At 39.5% G+C, this 26,956-nt stretch overlaps 2 protein-coding genes across 3 annotated transcripts in view; both read right to left on the minus strand.

Moving 5' to 3' along the window:
* Positions 1–11,720: 11,720 nt before the first annotated feature.
* LOC130645822 (uncharacterized) lies at positions 11,721–21,421 on the minus strand. Of its 2 annotated transcripts, XM_057451929.1 has the most exons (3): positions 17,448–21,421; positions 17,222–17,357; positions 11,721–17,086 (listed from the first exon to the last, which is right to left on the minus strand). In XM_057451929.1, the coding sequence occupies exon 3, from the start codon at positions 13,319–13,321 to the stop codon at positions 12,032–12,034; it is 1,290 nt and encodes a 429-aa protein (XP_057307912.1). In that variant the 5' UTR covers positions 13,322–17,086; positions 17,222–17,357; positions 17,448–21,421; the 3' UTR covers positions 11,721–12,031. The 2 variants fall into 2 exon arrangements, with proteins under 2 accessions (XP_057307912.1, XP_057307919.1); XM_057451936.1 differs by having other exon boundaries at positions 17,222–21,421.
* A 4,223-nt stretch (positions 21,422–25,644) lies between these two features.
* The window catches only part of LOC130645844 (ras-specific guanine nucleotide-releasing factor 2-like), a 31,185-nt gene continuing 29,873 nt past the window's right edge, over positions 25,645–26,956 (minus strand). Inside the window, exons 24-25 of the mRNA XM_057451958.1 lie at positions 26,830–26,898; positions 25,645–26,733 (exon numbers count right to left, since the gene is read on the minus strand). Coding sequence (XP_057307941.1) covers positions 26,644–26,733; positions 26,830–26,898 — 159 coding nt within the window. The 3' untranslated portion in view covers positions 25,645–26,643. The remainder of the gene's footprint in view (positions 26,734–26,829; positions 26,899–26,956) is intronic.

Raw genomic sequence — 26,956 nt, forward strand, 5'->3', positions numbered from 1 at the left:
CGCGATGATCGACATGAAACCTTCGAAGGCTATCAAGCTAGACGAAGTCCCGCTTACGAATGTGAGGGAGCACCCGGAGGAAAAGCCTCTACCCGATGATGGCCTCTACCTTTACCTGCTACAACCCGGAGAAGAGCACGGTGATGTTAAAAGACGCGCTACAGACGCTTGGCGGAGCAAGAAAACATATAGGCTCGACCGTATCATGGCTGGTACGAGGTTGTTATACTATTTAGCGGATGGGCCTGAGCGTAGTTTTGTGGCGGAGAAGTTAATGCTAATACCGGAGGGTGTAGAAGTACCTCCAGAGCATGTAAAAGAATGGTAAATTTCTCGTCTTTGTGATTCAAAAGAGTCACAAAGGCTGTGGCGCTTATGCCATGTCAATGTCGAACATTCCCTCGAACAACTCACGTGTATCATCGTCGGGCAGGGTAAAGTGGTTTTTGTAAAAGTTTGCAGCCCCCAGGGTGTCATTCTTAAAACGATTCCAGGCGTGCACGGCGTTAGGGTCGTCACATGACGGTTCTCTCACAGTCATCTCGGGATACATTGCTCTTAACGTGCTAATCCTCTTACCCTGTTGTCTACGTTGACAACGTATCATGTAGTGGCGATGTTTACCTTTCTTTCCACACTCTTTAGGATCGTTCTTGTTAACCACCTGGAGTATCGTATCATAGGGGTAACGGTGCGGGACGTGTCTTTCTCGTAGTTCAAAGATTTCTTCGTCCCTCTCCTGGAGGTCGTCTTCTAGGTTGGCAATGGCCACGTCCCTTTGTTCGAGGTCGTCTTCCAGCACCACAAGTTGTTGTTCCCTGTCTTCGAGGTCATCATTAAGAAGCGCCAGGGCTTGACGTTGCTCTTCGATGGTCTTGAGCTGTAGTTGCTCACGGATTTTTGGGAACATTGTGTTGCAGCAATATTTCCTGAACCTTCTCGCTTTGGGCTGCTGGCTTCCAAACACCAGCTCATACATACCCTCCTCATTGATGTAGAGGTCGTATTTTTGAGAGTCGGATGGCCAGTTCACCGGTTCGCCCGTAATTTTCCTGACTACAGTGGTTGCAGATGGTATGAGATGTGTCTTTTTTATACTCCAGTGCACCTTGTACTACTTCTTTAGCACGAGTACAAGGACGACCGTTGATGGTTACGGTATGTAACTTGGTATTGTTAAATTCAACTGCTACAAGACAAGACATTTTATCTTTACAGTTTTGGTTCCGGGGATTATACTGAGAGGGACGGTGATCGTGATTTTGAATTGCACGTGATTAGTTAATGTGAGCCACAGGTTCACCTAATACTTACCCTCCCCATACAAAAAAAATGTTCGGATATCCCCGGAGGAGGTTAAGGCTTGGTAAAGAATAATTTCAAGAGCACATCCAAAGGTTCATTCTCCCAATCCATACAAGGGTCTCTTACATACACCAAAGGGGGCATGGTATAGAAAGGATACCCGTATACTATACCACGGATAACATCAGGTTCGCTCTCAAGTTCATTATCAACTAGTTTCCTATCTGCTATGGGAAACTTGAGTATGTCACTAATTCCCCCCAAGTCTGCCAGATCCGAGAGCTTCAAGTCCTTATCCTTGATGACCTCGTAGCAGAGCATGCCCCACTTGTTTACCTCGGCGGAAACAATATGCAGACCCAGGTCCTCAATATAATCTTCGAGCACTTCATGTTCTTTCTCACAGGGAATTGTTGCTCACGGCTTTTCACCTGAAGCTACTCTGTCTAAAAGCGCGTCATCATCCGGATATACAAACCCTTCGTAGTATGGCCCATTTCTAAATCTAAAATTCTCAAGGCAAGTAGAGCAATACCCGGTAGTAGACCCCGCTTTGATGCAGCATCTCAGCACGGGTACACGAATGTCGTAAATGTTTCTAAGTTGTTGGCTCTGTACATAGTCCTCCATCTTTTTCTTTGACATTTTAGTACCTTTTAACATACAGCTGAAGTGGTCAAGCAGCGTGATCATGCGTGTTTTGTGAGTTCAGGACTTACATAACTGTAACCTAAGCCTCCAACGCCGGGACACCTAGATCGTACAAGTCGTCTCGACCTAGGTCGACAAGCTTGAAGTGGCCCCACTTCCTCCTCCAATTTGTATAAGGTGTACATACGGTTAGGATTGTCGATGACGGCAATCTCCTCAGAGTTTGGGAACGCCCTCTTAAACCATACCCTTTGGGTGGGAATATCACATCTTTTAACACTTGCACGGTAGTAAGGGAATCATGGCGATGCTGTACTCGGGTAAGGACCGAGCGGGAGCAGATGCGCGAAACCCCGAAGCGCTTCAATTTCCAGGAAATATTCATCGAGAGTTTCATCCAGGGATTTAAGATCTTCATTCATGTAGTCGACAGTTTCCTGTTTTTTCATCAACTCATATTCAAGAATCGCAATTCGCTGTTTTCTCTTCCTGAGATCCATTAGACAGGCAATTATTCTGTCCATTTCGTGGACATTTTCCACAATTTCATTTCTTAATTTTGCTGCTGTATTAGACATTTATTTATAGATGGGGTGTTTGAAAACAGTCTAACTCGAAAATCTTACTGCTAACGCAAAATGCTTCAACTCCTGGGGTACTCCAACCTCACGTATAAACAAGCGTGCTTGGAGTTGCTCAGTTGAGTCTTGATCCCCTCCCAGTCATTTATTTGATTCGTCTCCTCATCGGTCATTCTCATGTCCGAACGCTCCGAAGGGTACCACAGGAACAACTTCTTCTTTTGCCTTCTCAGGTTCTTTGGCAAGGCAGTGTATGACTGCGTTAACAGCCATAAGCTATGACGTTTATGCCGACCACTGATGGCGAGCTCGAGCAGGTGTTGTCGACGCTTATCCAGGCTTTCATCAGCTATCATGTCATCGACGATGAACAAGCTCTCTTCACCCGCTAGCAGCTTCGATAATTGCTCGATCCAATAGAAAAGTTGATCTCCCGGATCTATAAGGAACACGTAGTCATCTTCCCACAGCGAGGATCTCTCCAAGTAAATGCTATTCCAGCGGAGAGTGGGGCAGAGGATCACGATATTGTGAAAATGGTGCTTGTACTCGTTCTCGAGAAGGTTCAAGACAAGCTGGGTTTTGCCGCAGCTTATAGGACCTGTAAATGTAGCAGTATGCGGCTCCTTGACAATGCCAAGAGCCATTTATTCCATCTTCATGTGTGCCCGGGGTACACACGAACCTTGTAGGGGGCGCTTACTTAGGTTTTGGAACGATAGATGCAGGGATCCAGCCTTTTGCTACCGCCATCTCTCTTGAACCTCTACCTGCTGTAAAGTAAACTACCATCTTCATCACGTCATTAGTATCCATCTTGGTGCTGGGACTCGAGATCCCGAGGAATTTCTTCCCAGCCATGGCATAGGCAAAGGTGAACCCTAGGTCCACAACTGTTTCATACACCATATCGATTATCTATTTCTGTTGCGGTGTCACGTTTGTAGACCTGTTTATTAAAGAGTTTCCTTCATGTTGAAAAAGTCAATATCCGGCTTTCGCGTGGGCTTGGGAGCTGTGTGTAATCCTGCAGAGCCGTCAGGCGATGGTTCTGAGGTTTTAGTCGGCTGCTGCTGCATGGGCATGGGCAGCTTACGTAGAATATAGTAGACCCCACCTACGCAGGCGAGTATAGCAACGAGACCTCCAGCACCATAGATATAGCCCTGATGTACAGAACTTGCTACGGAAGAGGTTTTGACTGTAGATTCTACTGTACCCTCTTGTTGCTTCAGATCTTCCTTCCTCTTCTTCATCAGTGCCATCAACTTGTGACCTTGTGCGACTCTCCCGGGGTTCTTTACTGGTTTTGTAATGACTCTCTCTTCTTGTGGCTGTTCCTCACTCATTTCTTATAACTCATGAGAGTTACAAAAATCACTTCTATCTAGCTGGCTTTCAAATATCTACTTTCATACATTATACGGTTAAGATAGGGCTCTATCTCCAAAACACAGATATGAGGTGGAAAGCGCGCCGCTGGGGGTGTCAGGATTTTGGTACCATGTACAGCATAATCCCCTGCGCAGCTGCACTAATCCGTGCATCTTATAGAGCCAAAGCCGGCTAAGTTCACGATTGTCTAGACTTTTTTTCTGTGGAATGTTTCCCATCTTTATCTTGATCTACATCAACCTCCCCCTCAACTACCTTGGACACGGATAGCTGGCAATGGTTAACGGTGTGCGCAGCTACTAGAAGAGGTGTTAGGAATTTACAAAAAGCAGAATATACAAGAAGACCTAAATTTGTCATACTATCGCGAATTATAGGATCCTCTTCAATATCGGCTCTGAGACCCTCTGCGCTATCGAGCTTCACTACACGCCCCACTTATATATTTATATATTTATATTCAGGGTCTCATCAAAAACGAAAACTATTTTGAAAACTACAAGTCTCATGGGTTTTAGGGGTGAAAAAATACTTTTAAAAATCGTTCGGGAAAGGAGTTTACTCCGTGGGTACTTTCTTTGTATACATATGACTATACGGGCCAAGCTCGGGATTTACGGGAAATCGTGGGATTTCGTTGGCCGGCGATTAAACTTGGGTTTTCTCGATGGCTTCTGGTGAGACCTTGTCGACAAAGCCTTCGGTGCACCTTTTAGGCAGTAAGTGCTTTTGCCCTTTGCGTATAGCATCCTTCAAGGCTTGACGTTTGTCAATGGGTTTATGCTCTTGTGGGGGTGGTGTATCAACTTCATCAAATATATCAGCGAGAGCTGACATCTTTATTAGAAGCCTTCTATAGTGAAGGAAGCAAGCAAGGATCAAGACGTACGGCAGGAGTACAGCGAGGCATAGGCATATTTCGCATAGCATGTTTATTTTTCAAAACAAAACCGTCGCAAGGGAACCCCTTTGGGTGTTTGTTGTTTTTGTTGTTGTTGTTTGGACCCAGAGGGTTTTTGATTTTGTGAGTATACCACTCGGAGCCTTTGGTTTACCATATCCGAGGTGTTTTCCAGTGCTGTCCTGCTTTGCAGGCTTAGCGTACTTGCTCTTTATACTCTATTATACAGAATGTCGTGCCTGTACTACGCATTAACGAACCCACCTTTTTATTAAGTGAGCACTTTCAGAGGTCGTTCCTAGCACTGACATTTAACCGGCATTTTGGCACAATTTTTTCCCGACTGGCACAGTGTGGGAGAAACCGGGGCGAGACGGCCGCTTCCAGTTAAGGACGTGCTCTCGCCCGCGCACCCCTACCCTTCAGCCAGGAAATAAGCCTGATCCCACAATTTTACTATATATCGAGCTTTGTATACATCTATTCGGTATCACCTTGAGTACTACCTGTGTGAAAATTCACCCATCACCGGTTTGCTCTTTTGCGCATCATACAGAAAACCTCTTGATCATTCAGAAATGATAAACATTTTTGAATGGATGAGGCAAATGAGTTTTATCTTGTTGCTACCGCTTCATACTGATGAGGAGATATATCGACAGCCTTTCGTTTGGTTATCCGCGATCCACATAGGCTGCATGTTGGTATAGTGGAGCCTCTCGAGTTGCACCTCTTTGCTAGGGTATTCTCCATTCTCTCTATACTTGAGTGGGGTTTTATGGTCAAATTGCCACTGCCCCCGGTTATTCCAGCTCATCCCATCTCTGAATTGATCTTGGATGTGCCCGATAAAGGTGCATATGCCGCACCCCAGGCACTCTATGGAGGCTATCTCCGTGTTACAATTTAGAGCATCGCGAATCCTGACTAGAATAAGACCATGCTGATAAGCAGAAAAATCGCATATGGGACATTGTCTTGGTAGTTCTTCATGGTGGCATCGGTTGCGCTCCCGCCACGCCTTGAGGGTATCGAGGCGGTTGATGCACTGTTTATTTCGTTGGCCTTTGTTTTGTCCTTTGCGTTGGATTTTGAAGTTGTCTATTGGTTGGTTTCGCTTACTCTTTGTACATTTTTTGGAATCCATTTCTTGTTACTTTTTGTGAAGCGATGTTTTCACAAAAACATTGGACAACTGACCACTTTTCTTACGTCAGCGGGGATGTATGTACCCCGTCCTCATGTACGACTCTTTTGTCATAGAACGCCGATAGCCCCAGCTTGTTTTGCTCATACGTCACCATGCCTTGTTTGTGAACCCGGAAACCTACGTTCTTAGCAGTGTCTAGGGCACCCTTTAAAACCCCCATATACCTCGCCCGAGTTACTTCATTCTGTCTCTTTGACATGCCTTTGCAGGAGAACTTTGTGCCTTCTAGCCCTTCGACGAAATAGCACTTGGCTGTCAATGCAACCATTCTAGATCCGATGAATTCGGGTTTGAATAACCCTCTTGTTCGGCTCAAGTACTTATCGGTGACTAACCAGTTTTTTACATCAGCGTCGTACTGCTCGAGGAATTCATGGCGAACGACATCTCGCAGCTCATCCCCAGAGATGGCAAAATACGCGCTATCCGTATCCATGTACACATATTCAAAATCTCTACGATCCACGTACTGATCCAGAAAATCGTAGTAAAACTCTAACATGCGCAACTTGGCCAGTTGGTAGACGGCTATACCACACTGATAGGCTCTATCGATGCTGATCCCTTGTTTACCTCTTCTTACTTCATACGCGTCCCCGATCTCTTCAAGGTCTTCGAGGTATAGGCTCCTCATTGCTGCATCTACCGCCTCTTCGTCTCTAGTAAAGCTAGTGTTGGCATGCCGCGCCAGATCTTCGATCATCTTCCCATAGAAGCTGTTCCCTTTCAACTTGGCTGTGTATCCCGCGATGCGCTTATCAGGGTCTTTATCGGCTTGGCGTTGTGCATCCGCAATCTCTTCCAGGAACCACGGTTTACCTCGTGAGTACTTGAGGAACTGGTAACAGGCGGTGACTTTTAGCCCATGCTCTAGGTACCATTTGAGCACGGGTGTGTACAACAAGATCATTTCGGCTTTCATCAACCCCAAGAGCTTTTTAGTACCTGGAACACGTTTGCGCCCCGTCTGTTGTAAGTACTCGTGCATGTGCTGAGGTATTTGAGTATCGGGTATCTCTTTAACAACAAACAGCGGAGACATTTCGCTAAACTTGTCGTGCAGCTCGGTAGGTACTTCTATATCAACTTGTGCAAAACCAAAGAGCGAACCATCTAGAACACATTGCTCCAGAGCCTCCAATCCCTCAACGGGTCTTCCATCTTTATCAACTTCTCCTTTCCACATGGGAAGTCCTGCAGCAAGGTACTGGGGTATAGCATGTTGGCGTCATATCCGAGAATGGTCTTGCACTTGCGGAGGTTGTCATAGATGTGAGATCTTATGGTTGTCACATCCCTCTCGTGGTACCTGCAAAAGACGATCGCGGGACCACCAACCATGCCGGTCTGCAGGAGCTCGTAAGCCTTATTCCTCGTGCACTCGTCGCAGGTTTTTTGAACCTCGGTGCAAGCCTTGCATCTGGTTTTGAAGCAGGCTTCGCTGCATTTATGCCTGCAGGGCTCCCCCGGTGCGTAAAGATCGAGCTCGGGGTTCAAGCGCAAGGACTTGTTCAAGACGCATCTCATAGACACACCTAAGATACTCACGGCACCCTTGAGAATGTCAATCTCATCCCCGTAGTATGTAGTTCGCGTCTTATTGACAGCATCGACGAAAGGCAGCACATATGCCAGGTTGTATTCCGCCAGTCAGTCCATCATAGTGACACAGCCCCTCTTGTAGAACTCCTCCCGGAATGCTTGGTACTCTTCTTGAGAGAGTGTGTTTTTCCCGCAAAGACTGCTATAGAAGTTTTCGTGCTCGACAGGGCCGACATGGTTCAACTTTTCATAGTTTGACAGCCACTCGTACGGGAACACTAGCTTTTCGAGCCCACATTCCAGAGACCAGCACCAGCCGTCGTAACTCATTCCGGACGCGAGAAAGTTCTTGATATCGAGAAATTTGAACTTTGAAGTGGTGAGGAAGATGTAGCCATTGTCCTTCTTTGCCACTTTGATCTTCCCGTGCTTCGCGTCGTCGTCTTTGGCCATTCGCTCGACAAAATACCGCTTGATTAGGTTGATGTCGTACTTTCCACTGTTAAAACCGATCACTGCCACTTGGTTCACCCACTCGTTCCAATCAGTTTGAGCTCTGTTGGAGAGCATGTCAAAGTCGTCGGGTTTGGGGTGCAGCCTTTCGACTTCTTCGACGATGAGGGCTTACCTCTGTTGGAGTTGTTCAACAAATTTCTTAACCAAGGTTTTGGGATACTCGTGCACTCCCATGTGGTGACTAGGTTGTAGTCACGTTTTCGGATGTAGTCTTCCTTGAATTCGGCGAGCTTGAAATTATTCTTATCCACGTTGGTCCGACGCGGTTGACATGGGCATCCATGCCACTTGCAGCCGTGATATTCGTAGACTGCTTTGGTCTGAGGTTCATAACCATCTACTTTATATACCTCTTTATTACCCTCACGTATAACGCGTTCCCCTCCATGCCCGCAGAGCGCGTGATGTATATGTCTGCCGGTTTGCTCCGACATTGCTTCTATTCATTGGCACGCCGCGTAGCTGAAACCTTCCTCAATGTAAAAGACTTTCTCCGATTTGATCGGCATGCGTTTGACCTTTTTGCCTTTGCAAATGATTGTCCTCTTGACACCTTTGCACTCGTTCTTCTTGTGCCGCGTGAGGTTTTCGGATCTGGTGAACATTTGGGTGCAGACCTCCCATTCCCAGATCTCTGGGTCATCCATACTCTTGATGTAGGAACAGTGACCCTCGAGCATACCAAGGTTGATCACGCCTAACACCTTCTTGTACTGATTTTGACCGCATACGAGCCGCCATGGGGCCTTTCCGAGTTCGTCAAAAGACACTGATGTTGATCTTGAAGTGCTTGACGATACCCTCAAAGTCTACAAGCTTCGTGGCACGTATGTCTTCACGCTTTAACTTGGGGTCCTCGTAGTACTCGCGCGCTAGTTTGAGGGCTGGTCTTGTTACGAACTCTGTCCCCCTTTTTACGTGGGCTCTCCCCCTTACAGCCAAGCATCTCCAAAAGCACAGGTTTTCGGTTCTGACATCTTCACCGTACATGGCGTAGATGCACCTTTTGCCCCGCAGCCAGTCTGGAAGTGGTCCGCATCCTATTAGGGGCTCTCTCGTAGAGATGATCTTGACCCACATATGCTTAAAGACTATTTTGCCTTCGTATGCACCGGGGGTCTCGATGGTTCTGTCAGGTGGTAGGTAGGCTTTGGTCCAGAACTCCGCATCTTCCAGATCGAGCCGCTTCATCTCACATTCTTCCATAAGGGCCTCGATTTCCGCCATGCTTGATAGTGATTTGGAGCTCTTTTTGATCTTGTAGTAAGCCGACACGTCACCACCACCTCGGTAGATGTCACAGCTGAAACTGTAGACTACCTTGACGCGCATGTCTACGTGAGGCGTGATTTTTCGCATGATAGCCTCTGTCAGCGGTCGGTTGAGGTTTTTGTTGAACTGCCACGTCTTGATGCGGTTTCCATCTTCCAACATTTGCGCGTCATTCTTATCAAATATGTTCTGGATGTCCTCAATCCCCTCCGGGTTCGTGGCTTGCTCCTTCTCCTCCTTAGCGAATATGGGTTTGAAATCCGCGATGCCCCGATATTCATCCTCGATGGTGATTCTTTGAACCTCGTCATGGAGCGTTGTCGCTCCTGTGATTTGCTCCTTCGCCTTGTTGTAGTAGTACGTAAACCGGTTATATTCACCATCGATATATATATATACATGTAAATTTTGTCGTATAAAAACTCATTAAAAAAATCAAAGTTAAGGAGTATGCATATGAGCTGTCTCTTGTAACCCTGACTTCTGTGTATTAATAATTCTGACCGCGTGCACGCATATTCTAAGATGGCCCCTATGGCTCACGTTTCTTCCAATTTAAAAACACTTCTCTTCTATGATCCAAACAGTTCTCTTCTGTATTCTCACAATTCTCTTCTGCATTTTGACACTTCTCTTCTGCATTTAACACTTCTCTGCATGTGACCCCAAACTTTCTCTTCACAAGTAATTTTAAAAATCTGGTCCGCAATTTTACACCCATGGTCTGTATAATTTTTTTCATTTTTCGCAAAAGCATACTTGGCTAACACGTGCTCAATTTACGAATAAAAATATTATTATTAAGATATTGTAGCAGGTCTCGAAGCATGTGCATGAATAAAATAATAACACGAATCAATTCAGATCAGTAGCAAAGTAATTAATATTTTACTTATCAAGGGACACAATAAATGGCAAAATAGATGGCTACCCAGAGTCCTCAAAATCAAGGTGGTGTCAACTAAGGAAAGCACATTTCCTTTCAAAAATGTCAGGCTAGGATTTTCGATTAAAACAATACGTATTTTGTTTAGAACAATAAAGAAATAATGGCCAGCCTGGGTAAAATTTTGGTATTCTTATAAGAACGTGCGTATTAAAAATGATAAACGAATGCCTTAAACGGATTCGTCATTTATTCACTCTTGTCTCCCTAATATATGAAAAACGCATAAAATCAGGAAGTGACGGCTCAATCATTTATTCAAAAAACGTGAGTTAGCGAAATCTAGCTCAATCAATATTCCGGACCGGAATTGGGTCTGTAAATTTTTTGAGCTCATAGAAGAAAAGTGTTTCTCACTTTGGACGAGAGTGTTTCGAACGGAAGAGAAGATTTCAGAGGAAAGAAGAGAAGTGTTTTAACTAAGAAGACAAGTGTTTTGACTAAGAAGAGAAGTGTTTTTATTAAGAAGAGAAGTGAGCCATAGGTGCGATCGTAATATTCAGCATAAAGAAAAAGTTCGCACTCCTATCATCTTTCAGCATACTCAGTTCACACATTTTCATAACGCCTACGAAAATCTTTAAAAACAAATATCTCGTTAGTAAATTTTCGTAAAGCCATGTAATTAAATACATGCCTTTACGTTATTGTCTCTTTTTCCGAAAGCTTTCTATTGGCTCATTGAAATTTTCGGTAATGGAAGCTGAATAAATTATGCACAAAAGGTTCCTGGATTTTTTGTATAAATTACTGATTAGCGAGTTATGACGACAGAAAGAAAAAAATATGCATTTTTTTGAATGATTATGTATAATCTATATAATAATACGTCAGTTCTGTCTGTCTGTCTGTGACTTTTTCAAAGTGGATAAAATTTTTTTGATAAACTCTATAAAACATCGTCTATAAATTTGTTCTGTAAATTACCAAACTTTGACGTTAAAGCAATATTGACGTCAAAGGAAAGTATATTAAGATTAGTGAAACCATTGCATTGCACTTTTAAATTTTATTTTAATTTCAATTCAAATTTTTTCAATTCAATTTTACAACAATAACTAGAACATTATATGACTACGAGGGACTAATCTACGACATAACACAACATATTCCTAGCTAACGATTTAACAGTTCAACTTTTCATGATCAACCACAATATCATCTCCTACATCGAACTTTTTATATAAACTTCTCGAACCTCAACATATTAAACCAGATCTCAACAGAGCAAAACAAAGTTTTGTGCGTATATGTGTGACTGCAGTTGAAATGGGTATGTTTTCTAATCCGCTATCATTTCCGAAAGCCTACTGTATAAAGTGATGCTTTTGCGACCCATGCTTCCGTGAATAGAAAATATAAGCGGCGTGAAACTGCCATTATCAACACTCAAAATTCTACGATTGTAATTTCTTTTCTTCTCGTTCTCGTTTGAAATGAAAGATTGCTGTAAAGTTTGGTTGTTGTACCTCGAGGCAGTGGGGTCAAAAACCCTTACGTCAAAAAATGCCTGTTGGCCGTTTATCCAAAAATCACGAGCACGAATGTCCGGTCTACAATCATCACCGGTTTTTACACTCTTTAAATCGAAACGTTCTCCAGTCAGCGGTAGCAAATTCGGTTCTAACTGTACGTCATGACAAACATCCTTGAGTAACTTCGATGTGAGGTCACGAATGTTGTTGTGACGTCTCGTAACAAAGCTACCCATCTTACACTTCATGCTGTGTCCGGAGAAAAAATGTCAATTTAGCTTTAAAACCGGTTACAAATGCACAATAAGATGATTGAGGTTCTAGTTCAGCAATCTTGGATAGAAGTTTTAGCTGTTCAACTAAACTTGCAACTTTGCTATTAACATATTCAATCTTGTAAGACTGACTACCAATGACTGCACCGAGATGACGTTGACCAGTCGATGTTACCAAAATATTTGAATCTGCAAAGATTTGCTCAGCACTAAGTAGATACTCTTGTTTCACAATTAGATGGGATTTAGTCGCTTTCGGGAAGTAGCCGTATTTCGGACCGATGTCAACGATTTTCGACCAAAATTCTTTAATTTCGTAAAGTTTTCCAGCAACAGTAAAATCATCAGAGTATGCAACCTCTTTAAGGGTGTGGTCATTCGAACGTGTATTGTTGAAAAGTGCTTTCAACAATGGTATGATTCCAATAGCATACGAAGCCATCGACGTCGGATCGCCCTGTGCGGTGCCTTCCCTCGAAAGAATCTCCTTTCCGCCTATCACGAATAAACGTGCAGATACAGCATAACAGTTGCTGATGAACGTAGCATTCATTGAGCATAACTTCCAAATGTTATGCATTACCTTTCTATTAATTGAGTTAAAGGCATTCTCAGCATCGATTAGAAGAACAGCCTCAGTATCATCGTTGTCGAAAATGTCATGCATCGCATGGACGGCTGCTTCAACACCAGCATTTTGACCAGCACAAACTTGTAACGAACCTGCTGCTTTAATTACGTCATTTTTAGATATGTTCATCACAATCTTCACAACTATTCTACGAAGCACCTCACCAACACCAATTGGTCGTAAACCAGGATTTTTGTTTAACGGTATTAAGCGGCAAGCAACAAAGGCTTCAAGCGGAGATCTATCAGATTCTGGAATAGATTCAATACACAGCTTTTTCGTTAACTCGGCTATGGCTTTACGTAGATCAGTATTGGTTGTACCAAATGTGGACGAGCAAAGTATACGTCTCCATCCGTCAGCATCCAAACCTGACGGACCAGAACCACCTTTGGTATACGTGGCAGCTTTCAATACCATGTCTTCATCAGTAATATCAAAAACAATATCATCGATTCGCTGTGACGGTTGATCTATTAACGTATCTTCGCTAAGATTCCCCTGATCTGGATGTTTTTGTTCCAATAATAATAATAATGTCTCGTCGTTAAGTGGAAGGATACCTTGCGTCATGTTGTCAGTTAATAATCGCAAATCACTGTTGATATTTCCCTTCTGCATGAACAATCGAAACTTTTTCGAAATAGATGAAATATCACTTTTCGGATTTGGTGGTTGAAGTCTTTCTTGAATATCGACAGCTTCATCAAAAAGTTCTAACAATTCGCCATTCTCCCATAGTGTCAAGCGCCGTTCTAAAGCTTTTGTATGGTCCTTTGATTTTGACTTCTTGCTGGGTTTTGTGAAGGCATTACATGAAGTGCTTTTAACGAAATAGGTTTCATCGGCGAATCGTCGATCCAAAGATTTATAAGACGTGTCATTTCTCGAATAAACGATTTTCCAGCCGCACCAGAAGGTAGTAAAAACAAATTCTTTTTCCAATAAACTATTCTTTCATATGTATAGTCTAAATCATGTGTAAATTTTGATCCCGAAATGCTCTTCCAATAAAAATTTTCATTTACTACAGTTGTTGGAATAATTCGTTCGGCAGCTGGTTGGCTTGAAGAGTTTGTAATTGTCGCTTCATTTGTTTTTCGTAAGCATGTTCTAAGATGAATATTCAAACCTTTATATGTGGTAAAAGTTCTCGTATTACAGGAGGTGCATCTGAATGATGTAGAAGATGTCGCCAATTGAATTGGTTGCGCGGAACTGCCATTTGCGTTTGAATTTCGATTCGATTCGTTATTCACTAGCGGTCGATTTAAAGTGGCCATAACAAGTACCAGTAATTTCGCGGCAAAGTTAATCTGCTTAATACGTTTAGTCACGAACAAAAACTTCACATTTACTACTTTGTTTCACATTTCCAATTAACCATTAGCGGAAAAACGTCCGCCATGTTCGAAGTCAATGCAGACGCACTTTTAAATTTAAGGCTAAATAACTTGGAAACGGGTGGAAATAACTGACTTCATCTCCTACGTGGGTAACTAGGGACTACCTGGGACCAATTTGGGTAAGTTTTCCAAACCTAAGTCACGGAATTCGTTTCGGAATGGACGGATTAATGACGTCATCAAAAAACATTTAAACCCTAATATCTCTGCATCCGTTTGTCAAAAGTACACGATCCTATACATTTTCTTGATCAGCGTTTCAAGATCTATACGATGAAGGCAACAGGCATACACATTTCTGAAAAAAACTTTTGTGTTCTGACAGGTCTCTGAGGACGTCAGCAAAATTTAAATGACGGTTGTTTTTCTCTGTTATCCTGCCTAAGTGGATTTTCCACGGGCTTTATCGACTAGTCTCTATAATAATACGCTAAGTGTGTCCGTGTGTCTGTGACAAGCAAAGTTGATATCGTCATTTTTCTTTGATGTTGCCGAAAAAAAATCTTTGATGTTGCCGTAAAATATATGTCTTCTTTGTCGTGAAAAGCCGCGAGTTTTGTGTGGTTTGTTAAATGAAGTTCTAGCACAAAGTAACGGAAATTGTGTTTGCAAAAAAGATGGCTGTTCCTTTTACGAAGTGTCTGCTGCACCGGTACCGGAATCGTACATCAAAAAACTACTGAACCGGTACCAGATTCATAGATTTAAGAACTGCTGCACCGGTAATGAAGCTTTACTACCGGACCCCATATTTGTAAATCTAGTGCACCGGTACAGGATCTTAACTTAATTCCTAGCTTTCTTTTTTGCCTTTTTGGACGAGGATTATCAAAATAAAGTAAGGGAAAAAAACGTGTTTTATGCAGCGATAACTACTGTTTCTTTTTTGCGAAAAAACAATCTACAAAGTTCGTTGTTTTAGCAATCAATCGAGTAAAAAATAAATATAATAAAAAAATATAAGTTCGCAAACAACAATTGGTTAAAAGGTATAAACATAACGGAATTTTTGCTTGTTTAAACTTGACTGGAGTTTAGAACTCTAAAATTGTGAGAAGCTCCGTTCGCAGCGATCAGGCGACTAGAAACGCGCCATTATGTCTATACCTTTTTCATCTCTTAATATGTTAAGAGCAGTTTGGGTATCTTTGGATGAAAAAAACTGATATCCAGCATGCTCCATTAAATATTCACAACTTTGTGTGTATTCGTCGTCATCTTCAAATTCCATTGGGTCTCTTAGTGCTTTTAATACATTTTGCTGCAATTCTTTGTCTTCACTGGTTAATACTAGTGGCCTTATGGGCTGTTTCTCCAATAACGAGGAGTTTTCCGCTAGCCACAATTCAGCCTTGATTAAATCGGGGAAATGATTTTTGTAAAACTTTGTAATTCCTAGTCTCTTTTTCCTCTTCCTCTACGTTTTTTTTTGTCGAAATATGCGTTTTATTTGAGTATTCAAGAATCAATATTATATTTTTAATTACACAGTTGTAAAAAAATAGAGATCAAAACTCGGCAGTAATAAGGGCTGTGATTGCTTTGTTGAATAGTACGTACACTACATTACAATGCAGTTATTTCAATAGCACAGATTTTAAACAAGAACATAGTTAAACATATCATACTTTGTTCATTGAGTTCTGCGATTAAAACTTCTTTTCCATTTCCCCAAAGGTCAAGCATGTTTTCAATTGTTCAACCCGATGATCAAAAATAGCACCTGTCTGCTCGGATACAACGTCAGCCACCTTATTGGTTATTAATTGTGTCACACGAAATCTTTTCATTTTTGTCAAAACAGCTGATGGTTGTATAGTTAGATGATCGTAGTTTACGGTTGATGAAATCCCGTCATCTCGAAACAGCCTACACTTTTTTCTATAATATAACGATTTCCATCTCTGTGCACACAGATCACCATCAAAAAGATTAATATCTAATTCTCGACGGAGTGCGAAAATATGCCGACAAGGTAACAACATGGAATTGAAAAAACAGCACGAACATTTTTTTGCTGTAACAGATAACACTTCATCTTTTGACTTTTCAAAATTATATTCCCCATTCTGTGTACTACTTTTCATTCTAGATATGTTTGTCGACATTTTCAGTTGTTTTAAAACGAAGGACGATGCGTAACTTGTGAGAAGCTCAGAGTACTGCCTTTCCACACTGGTAACTGGATGTGACATCACAAGTTTTCGTTGAAACGAATTTGCGGCTCTGTGATCTCGTTCAATCCGAAGAGTAGCTAGAATTACAAAAAAACGATCAACAAAATCTTCCAGAGAACTACATAAATGTATCACGCTCTTTAACTTTGCGTTCAAACTCTCTAAACGGTTGTTGGTCGAATTGAAAAAAATTGTCACTTTTTGATTTATCGCCCAGGACCCATTCCTCATGAATATCATCCCAGCTCTCGTTGAAATAAGATCCCACCTGAATTGGTGCAATTTCAAGAAAGTTGATTTTCAAGGCCTGATATTCCTTCTCCGTGTTAGCATACGCCTTTGGTTGAAAGAGGGACAACAGTGATTCAACTTTCGCTTGAGTAACGCCCATTTTCGCGACAGTGACTTCTCTTTTAAATGCCTTTAATGTGTGGAAGAGACATATTAATACTTTTACACCAGGAAATGTAACTTTTATTAGTTCTCTTTCATTCAAATCCTTGTCCGCCATAACCACACGAAGATTCTCTGAGGAAGGATTGTTTTGTTTAAAAGTTTCCAAAAACCAGGACAATGTTTCCTTATCTTCCATAGTAAGAAGCGCCACTCCAACAATTTCACTTTGCCCCATCGAATCTTCCACTAACATGATGTCAACTACAATTCTTAGCTCAGTTAGTTTATAGGTAGCATCAACACAAATCAATTTTGGATATGCTTCATACGCATCCTTCATTTCCTCATCTTGAAAAATAAACCCTTGAAATTGTCGTTAACGTCACTGCATAAATGAACTGAGGTATCTAGAAAAAAATGCGAGGAATGGTAAACACACAAAAATACTATCTCAGTGAGCGCTAATGACGTCGTCGTTTTAACCTTAACGACGGCCTCAAAATAAAAGCAAAGTGACAGGGCTGTAGATAATCGTCACTTACTGTATTTATCACGTAACACAGTTGCAATTTCATCTAAATCATTGCGGCTTTTCCCTTTCTTCGCTTCCTGAGCCATATTAGAGATATCTTTCAGCAAAATAACCTTCTTCGTTTCGGACAGTCTTGCTTTATAGTACTAAAAGACATATAAAAAACAGTTTTATAGAACACAGTAATAAAGAGGTCTGGAAACAGGATCGCTAATTAATGTAAACAAAATACGTACTGAACAGCTTGTTGTCCAGAGCCTCTTCCTTTGAATTTTCTTCCACCATGAACACAACGGGTTTTATTATTTTCGTCAATCTTTTTTGTGAAGCCTTCGACTATCTCTAACGTAGACATCAGCAAAATTCTTCTCTTTGTATGTATGTAATTTTGTTTTCAATTCTTAAAAAGTAGAAAATTTTTCCCCAACAACAAAAGTAATCGACATAGTGAATTTATGCCTATCGAGATATCGTATCAAAACTATAAATTCTTCAGCGAAAAAGAATATCTTCTCCGCGTATGAAAGCAGTACAGCTGGTTTCGTCAAGAAAACTTCAAGCGTCTAGGCTCTTACTTATTTAATATGCAAGGGTTTGTATCCACGAAATAAAAACCAGGCTTTTGCTTCTTTGAAACGAATCATTCTATTTAAACGTTCCAAACGGTCAAGGCATTAAACATGTATTTCGCAAGAACCTCTCTAAGTTGATTTTTTCAGGGTATGAAAAATTACCATTTCTAGTAATACTTATTTTATCGTCTTCGTTGTCAAAATAAAATTTTACACAAAAAACTTTTTGTTTGCTGAAAAATCCTGTGCCGGTTCACTAGCTGTGAGCCGGAGAAATCCGGTACCGGTTCAGTAGTTTTTTGATCTACGATTCCGGTACCGGTGCAGCAGACACTTCGTTGCTTTTAAATCTGTATATTTTTGTTATTTATTCATCATTGTTTTTACAACTAAAACTACTCAAGAAATGGAATAGTCAAAAAGCCTCTAAAAGCGGTTAAGTCACATAGTTTTGCGCAATTATTCAATCATTTATCCTGTTTTTAAATTGGAAATCTCAGCCTTAGGTCGACCATTGGACGTTTTGCTCTGTGGAAGGTTTCTCTTGACAAGGCGGAAATCTTCAAGCCTTGACGCTTCTTGTTTGTGTTGCAAACTGCTGTTTTTTAAATGCTGTGTAAACTTTTGTGGAAAAAGACCACATGCAAAATACTGAAAGAACAATTTTTTGTACAATTAGACTTTTTTTAAACTTTAAACTAACTGTAAGTAATGTAATTACGGGAATAAATATTTGATGATGATAAAAAGTTACAGAATGTTCAGACTGAAACTGTTTAACTGTTGTGAGGGAGGACCATATGCAAGTATATATACTAAAAATAATAATTTGATATTCTACACTTTCCAAGTTGTATATTTGTATGCACTTAAGTGACTGCTTTTTCTGAGTTGAATTTGATGGGTTTCATATCAATTTTGTGGAAGATTTTATGGGTGAAAACAATATAGAATAATGTGTTTTTTTTATTTGAAATTTACTCCTTGCTCAATGCTTTTTCTACATTTCAGTTTAAAATGTTTGGTAAAGTCAGTAGGATCATTAGACAAAAATATTGTTTTGTTAACTGGTTAATTTTTACATTTTGTGCATATTTTTGCGGGAGAGGATGGTATGCAACCGAGTAAATGATTTTTTAAAGTTTAACTTTTTGTTTTTTGGTGTTTTGTGTTTGTTTAAGTTTGGCTTTTTGATATTGTTTAGGTTGTATTGTTGTATAAGCATTTAGGGAAAAGACAATGTTTAAAATGCATAAAGAACTTATTTCATAGATCTGTGCTTACTGTTGCAAGCCTTTTTTTTCGACATTTCAGATTAATATATTGAAGGTTTTCAACATAATCACATAATAAGATGTATACATATTTAAGATGTGTTATTTCAGACATTATTATTATTGTTGTCGTAACTGTCTGGGTTGTTACTATCAATGTTGTAACTTTCTACTAATTAGATTTTACACCTTGCACGCCGTTGTTTTTCATATTTTGTCAGTTGGTAGGATTTCATGCGATTTGACATTTGATATTTTGTGTTAGATTTTAAGAACTTTTTTGTTAAATTATGACTTATATACTTTCTTTTTATGCATTTTCAGAATATTTTTTTTAGTAAAAGGCATATTCAATATACTGAAATATTTGCTGATGTCATCAAAATTCAAATGACAGAACTTTTCAATTGTTTTTCTGCCTAAGTGGATTTTTCCACTGGCCTAATCTACTAGTTACAAATAATTTCATAACGACGCTATAAAAAAAAAAAAAACCCGGGAACCTTTTTGAATTTAATTTATGCTGAATATAATTGTGCAAAAACGAGAAGTCTGAGACCACGCGTTCGGAAAAAGAAGCCATATTAAAACGTACAGTGAAAAAAAAGATGTGTGTTTATTTCATTATATTTTCTTTTTGGAAAATTAACATCTCACGAAAATAACACTATCAAAAAAGTCTTTCATCGAGCATTCAAAAACAAAAAAACATAATAAAAAATATGACAGTATTGATAAATTATAAGGGTTTTTCTGAGACTACTCATCAAGTGAGTTTTTTCCTTTACAGTAACCTTAATAAGAACTGCAAACTGTGCGACCCGGTGATGTGGAGCGCTTTAGTACGGGTATGCAGTATGTTGCAAATCAAGTGGAGCGCACACACCATTGTAGTGTTGCGACTGTAACATATTTTTCAAAAAATAACTTTCCCGCAACAAAAGCTGAATTAAAACAGTTTACAAACCGTTGTTACTATGTCATAGCAAAAACAATCGAGCAATATTATTTTATTTTGCTGAATAAGTTTCCATGAAAGTTCAAAACTTTATCATGACAGCGGACAGAGAACGCATAATATCCTTTTCAAAAAAAAATTTACTGCAACTTTGGTTTATGTTAAAACACAGGAAAAATCCCGTCGTTACCCCATTCAGCTAAAAAATTCCATTATTGGAGCGCTTTAGTACAGGTATGCAGAATATGTCATGAATCGAGTAAAGCTCACACAACATTATAGTGTTTTATAGTGTTGTAACATATTTTTTTAAATATATATAACTTTACTGCAACTTTAGCCGAAATAAAACAATTTACAACCTGTTTTTACCCCGTCATCACAAAAAAAAATTAGTCAATATTATTTTATTTTGCGAAATAAGAACAAATTAATCATGACACCAGACTGAGCACGGTGTCACACATGCGTTAAAGCCATAATAGATTTTTCCAAAAAAATTTATCTATTATAAAAATTTATCAACTTTAATCTAAATAAAAAACACACAAAACACCCTGTTGTTAACACCAGGTTGAACGTTTATTGCAGGTAAAAAAACTTTATCACAACAAATTAAATAAAAACACAGGAAACAACCCATCGTTAACACTGGGCGCCCAATATGTGAATTGTGTCATACATGAGCATATTGGGTAATACCATTTTCCAAAAATCCTTATCGCTTCGGTTTTAAAAGAAATCAGTGAACAGCCTGGCATTAACAACCCGGTCAAGTTTAAAAAATTACTCAGCAGTTTTATTTTGCAGATTAAATTTTTAAAACAGTAATAAAAGTGGTCACTGCCAACTGCATTTAGCATAAGAATTGTGTTGCAGCCAAACTGCATTTGGCTACCATTCACTTGCAGCCAAACTGCATTTGGCTACTTTCCCAGCTAAAAGGAGCTAGCTGAATAAAAAGAATAGGAAGAAAAAAATAAAGATAGCTACAGCCAGTTACCTCACAATCTACGTTTCGTAGTTAGCCAAAAACTTAAAATTGGTTTGTTTTAAGATTTATACATGGCTAGAAAACGTGGTGAAATATTAACCTTAACATGTGAAAACACACAGAAAATAAATATTTATTTATAGATACAAAGTATTTAGAGAGAAAAGGATCAAAAGGAGACCTACAAACCTCACAACATCACTGTTAAACCAAAAATGACCTTCGTAAGTTAAGCATGGGTCCTGCGTCGGCTTCGAAGAACTTGGATACACCATTCTCCGATTTCAGCGCGATCATAAATTTCAAATGACGTAATCCAATAATGGCGGATTTCGTATGTAAACAAACACTGAGCGTGATCGAACACAGTAAGCGTTACTGTTTCTTATGGTAAACAATTAATTAAATAGACCTTTAAATTATTTTAAAATAGTTTTTTTAGTAACATATTAACTTTATTTATAAGAAAAGATGCAATATGTGTTTTTATGTGTCAAGTTGATGTGCTAAATGCCATCAATTTCTCAGCGTCATTTTTGTAAAAATAGTTTTACTACGCTTCTTAATATCAATATAGAAAGGGTTGCGGAGAGGTTGCCAAGGCAAAGGCATTAAGCACGGCAAGGAAACAGGAAGGGGAATCAGCAAGGCAGGGGTAAGCAAGGCATGGGAGGCACAGGCAAGGGCATAGTAGTAGGCAGGCACGATAAAAGGCATAGGAAGGGTAGGCAGGGGCAGGCACCTCAACAGAAACTCTCCCCCCTATTTTATATATGTGAGATAACCTAATTTATGTATAACACAGTTAATGTTAATAAAAAAAGTTTATTCGAACGTCACTGTAAATGACGTCAAATATATTAAAAAAAGAGACAGACAAAATACGGCTATTATTAAAGAGACTAGCCGGGAAACCCGGCGTCGAATCGCCGGGATGAGCCACAAGTAACTGTTGTTGAACGCCCTAAGGAGCGCTTAAAAAAACTGCAAACTGTGCGACACAGTCAGGTGGAGCGCTTTAGTACAGGTATGCAGTATGTCGTAAATCAAGTGGAGCGCACACACCATTATAGTGTTGCAACTGTAACATATTTTCAAAAAATACCTTTCCCGCAACAAAGGCTGAAATAAAAACACAGTTTACAACCGTTGTGACTCCGTCATAGCAAAAACAATTGGTCAATATTATTTTATTTTGCGGAATAAGTCTTTGTAAAAGTTTAAAAATTAATCGTGACACCGGACTGAGCGCTTAGTACAGTTAAACGGTGTTACACAGGTGTATAGGCATAATACCCTTTTGAAAAAAACTTTCTTGAGACTCTATTTAAATGAAAACACAAGAAACAGCCCTTCGCTTCTTGCACAGGGCTAAGCGGTTAGTTCCAGGTAAACATTGTTGCACATTTGTACAGGCGTGATTCCCAAGAAAGTTTAAAAATTAATTGTCACAGTGGGACGACCCGCATAGGCGTAACAGCCTTTTCCAATAAACAGGCTATTGGTAACACTGACCTAACCGCTTAGTACAGTTAAACAGACTTGAACAGTACCCTTCTCAAAAAAAACTTTATCAACTTCGGTTAAAATGACAACACAGGAAACAGCCTGTCATTACCCCTCCAGCTAAAGCAATTGGTCAGCTATTTTATTTACAAAAAAAGTTTTAAGGAAAAAAATTAAAGATGTAGCTACCTAGCTAAACTGCATTTGGCATAAGATTTATTGCTGAGAATATTGCCATATTGATAGCCAAACTGAATTTTTATACTCTCACTTTTTAGGTAAATATATGAGCTAGCTAAGTGGCTACATCCTCGACATAAAAATAAATGTTGGGTTGGAGAAAAACCTCCTATACCAAACAAAATTAGTAGAAAGTAAGGCTATTCGCTAATAGAATATTCGTTCCTAGCCAAAACTCCTAAGACTGGTGCGTTTAAGATCTGCATGTAGCTAAAAAACGTGAAAACATATTTATCTTAACATTTTAGAACATACAAAAAACCAATGTTACGAAAATAAAAAGCTTATAGAAGACAAAAAGGTGAAACAGACTAAAGGGGGATTTTCACGAAGCGAATTGAGCGGGGAATTCGACGGCGAATTGTATCTGAGCATGCGCAGTTCGATGCAAAATCAAAACAAACAAATAAACTCTGAGCAGGCGAACCCATTTATAATGTAGAAAAATAGGCCAAAATTGTGAACTATGTCGTAACATTGATTGGGGGAGAGTCACTCGATTCACTGATTACAAGCTACAAAGCGCCACTCACTTGATCGGGGTATTAAAAAGTTATCGTCCGCCGACTCGCCCGATCGGGTGATTACCCCCGATCGGAGGAGACTCACCCGATCGGGTGATTACCCCCGATCGGAGGAGACTCACCCGATCGGGTGATTACCCCCGATCGGAGGAGACTCACCCGATTGGGGAAAAGTGCCGTACTGATTACTTTAAAAACTAAAAACTAAAATGGCCATCATGTTTCGGTGCTCATGTTTCTTCGTTTGCCCAGGGCGCGAAAGTCTTGGATTGTTTTTTCAAAGAATCAAGTGTTTTGATTAGTGTATTATGTGCGAGCGGTCAAAACAAAGTCAGTAAAACTATCAGTAAAATGTCCCATTTGTTTTCTGTGGCTCCTGAGCCAAAACGGCGATTGAGGTCACGGGGGTAATTATTATTAAACTAGTCGATAAAGCCCGTGGAAAAATCCACTGAGGCAGGATAAAATTGAAAAATAAGCGTCATATGAATTTTGATGACGTCAGAAACCCATCTGCAAAAAAATTAGAACCTTGTTTTTACGTTGCCTCTATATGGTGCGGAGTTTAAAGCGCTGATTAAGAAAATGTATGTAATCACGTGCTTTTGATAAATGATTAATGAGATATAAAGGTTAAAAAAATTTGCTGACGTCAGCACTGACCCGTCTAGACCCCCAATTTTTTTTTCAGAAATTTGCACTCCTGTTGCCTTCATCGTATAGATCTTGAAACGCTGATCAAGAAAATGTATAGGATCATGCACTTTTGACAAACGGTTGCAGAGATATTAGGGTTTGAAGGTTGTTTGATGACGTCATCAACCCGTCCATTCCGAAACAGATTCGGGGACCCAGGTTTGGGAAAATTACCCAAATTGGTCCTAGTTGGTCCCTAGTTACCCACGCGGTGAAAAATCATTGACGTCACCACCTCGTTTCCAAGTTATTTGGCCTCAAAGTTTTAGGTGCACTGTAATGGCTTCATTAATTTAATATAGGATATTGACGTTAAAGTAGTGTTATTTTCGTCGCGTCGTAACGTCAGAAAATTTAACATATTAGACATGCATTTTTCGGCAACATCAAAGAAAAATGAAGACATCCACTTTGCCTGTCACAGAGACACGGAACTGGCGTATTATTATATAGACTAGTCGATAAGGCCCGTGGAGAAATCCACTTAGGCAGATGGGCAATGGAAAAATAGGTTGTTTTAGTTGTTTTGCTGACGTCAGCAGTGAAGATCCCCAAAAAGTTAGAGAAATTTATTTTATTCTTTTATTGTAATGTGTAGAGGTTGAAACGCTGATCAAAATAATGTGTAGGATGATATGTTTTAGAGGAACGCAAAAGGAGAGATAAGGGTTTAAACATTGTGCTGATGTCAGCAAAAACCCGCGAAAACACACAAAATTATTTTTTAGAAATTTGTATACCTGTTGCCTTCAACGTATAGGTCTTTAAACGCTGATCAAGAAAATGTATAGGATCATGTACTTTTGACAAACGGATGCAGAGAAATTAGAGCTTAAAAGTTTTTTGATGACGTCATCAACCCATCTATTCCGAAACGGATATGGGGACCTAGGTTTGGAAAACTTACCCAAATTGGTCCCAGGTGGTCCCTAGTTACCCAGGCGGTGAAAAATCATTGACGTCACCACCTCGTTTCCAAGTTATTTGGCCTCAAAGTTTTAGGTGCACTGTAATGGCTTCATTAATTTACTATAGGATATTGACGTTAAAGTAGTGTCATTTTTGTCGCGCCGTAACGTCACAAAATTTAACATTTGAGACATACTTTTTTCGGCAACTTCAAAGAAAAATAAGCATATCAACTTTGCCTGTTACAGACACACGGAACAGGCGTATTATTATATAGATATAGCGTATTAATATAATGCATTCATTTTTATCACTAAATTTATTTTTCTTACTTATGGTAATAAATTAAAGTAATTAAACTAATTACAGAAATAAATTAATTTAAAATTTATTTCAATTAATAATCAGATTTGCAATTAAATAATCCCCTGGTTTCTGAAAATTGCGGAAAGATCAAAGGAATATCTGTAACCTTTTTGAACAGACAAAATACGGCTATTATTAAAGAGACTAGTCGTTAGCCCGTGGAAAAATCCACGGGGTCGCCCGTCGCGTTCGCTCGTTCTTTAAATTTACCCGTCGCAACAAAGTGGATAAAAATATATCACATTTGATATTCGTGCGCATTTTAAAAATTTCGTGTTTCCGTTCCGTTTCCTTTTTGCGAAAGAGAAACGAGCCTTCACTTGCATTTTTTACATATCTAAAGGCCCTTGTCATAAACCACCTTCGAAACTTGTATATACACGAAAACAGAATATTGAAAAAAAATCCATCTTTTAAACATAATATATAAAATATATATAGTCAATAAAGATATTTACAATTATAGATGTAGAAATTCGTTTGCATTTTAAATTAATTCCATTCCAAGCTTTTATGAGTTATTTAAAAAAATGGTACTTACCTAGTGCGTTGTTCCTTCTCTTTTATATTTATATATGTATACCCTATATATATATATAAACCTTTCATATAATATTTGTTTAAAAAATATTGGTGCAAATGCAAAACCTAGTCCCCATTTATTATTTTTTATTTATTTCACACATACCTGGGACGAGGTTGTGATAGCTTCTTCTTCGGCTTCATATAATTTTTAAAAGTAAATAAATTATCTGACCTCTCATAATCAAGAAAATATGATGTGAAATTATGCAAGAAATAATTACAACGTATGAAAAATTGTCGTAAAACCTTCCGTTGACACTACCAAAAACTCGGTTTCCGTAATATTCGTACTTATGTTGTGCAATATCTCTTTGTTAAACAATTTTTTGTTGGTGGAAACCAAGCTTTATAGATAAAGGCGTTAATTTATGTTAGCCAGTATAAACTTTATGATAAAAATATTTTCTTCGTATAAAACATACATATTGATAAAAAAGGTTTGTAAAAAATATATTCGAAAGAGGGCGTGGGCCTCCGATTTTAAATTAGACATTGCTCCATTTCAAAATTTCCCTCCTTAGAAGTGAGGGCTCCTGTGGGGTGGGATATGCACCACACAAAGTCCGCAGTGTATTTGGTTACTTTCATTGAAAAAAAACTTGCGTCTTTTACAAAAATGATCGCAGATGACGTATTTTCGAAAACTTGACGAATTAAACATTTGGAAAAGTAAAAAAAGCTGTTAAACAGCGATAAGTATACGCCAAACTCACAACTCTAGTCGCTATTTTGATTACGGAAAACAACATATCAATATCAACAATATCAAACAGTCGTGTAAGACTAAATTTTTATTGGCCATAGAATATCAGCTACCTCTTGGCTCAGCGAGTAAAGATTGTTCGTATAACATATCTTCATTAACGGATTTATTAAAATTTACCAACGCAAACGATACCTAAAAACAAAACAAACGCAAAATTAGAAAATTAAAAATTTCTGAACTGAAACAGGCTTGCTTAACTCGCTACAAAACAAAAACAACCACTCCTACCTCTCTATCCAAGTTTAAAGTATACGGCAGCTGCTGGTAGCACTTTACCTCGCGCATGCTCCTTGAGATCTAAACTCAACACAACATTGCTAAAGATCACCGTTTCAGAGTGGCCGCAGATTTAAAA

The sequence above is a fragment of the Hydractinia symbiolongicarpus genome, chromosome 1 (genome assembly GCF_029227915.1).
Source record: "Hydractinia symbiolongicarpus strain clone_291-10 chromosome 1, HSymV2.1, whole genome shotgun sequence".
Classification (NCBI taxonomy): Eukaryota; Metazoa; Cnidaria; class Hydrozoa; order Anthoathecata; family Hydractiniidae; genus Hydractinia; species Hydractinia symbiolongicarpus.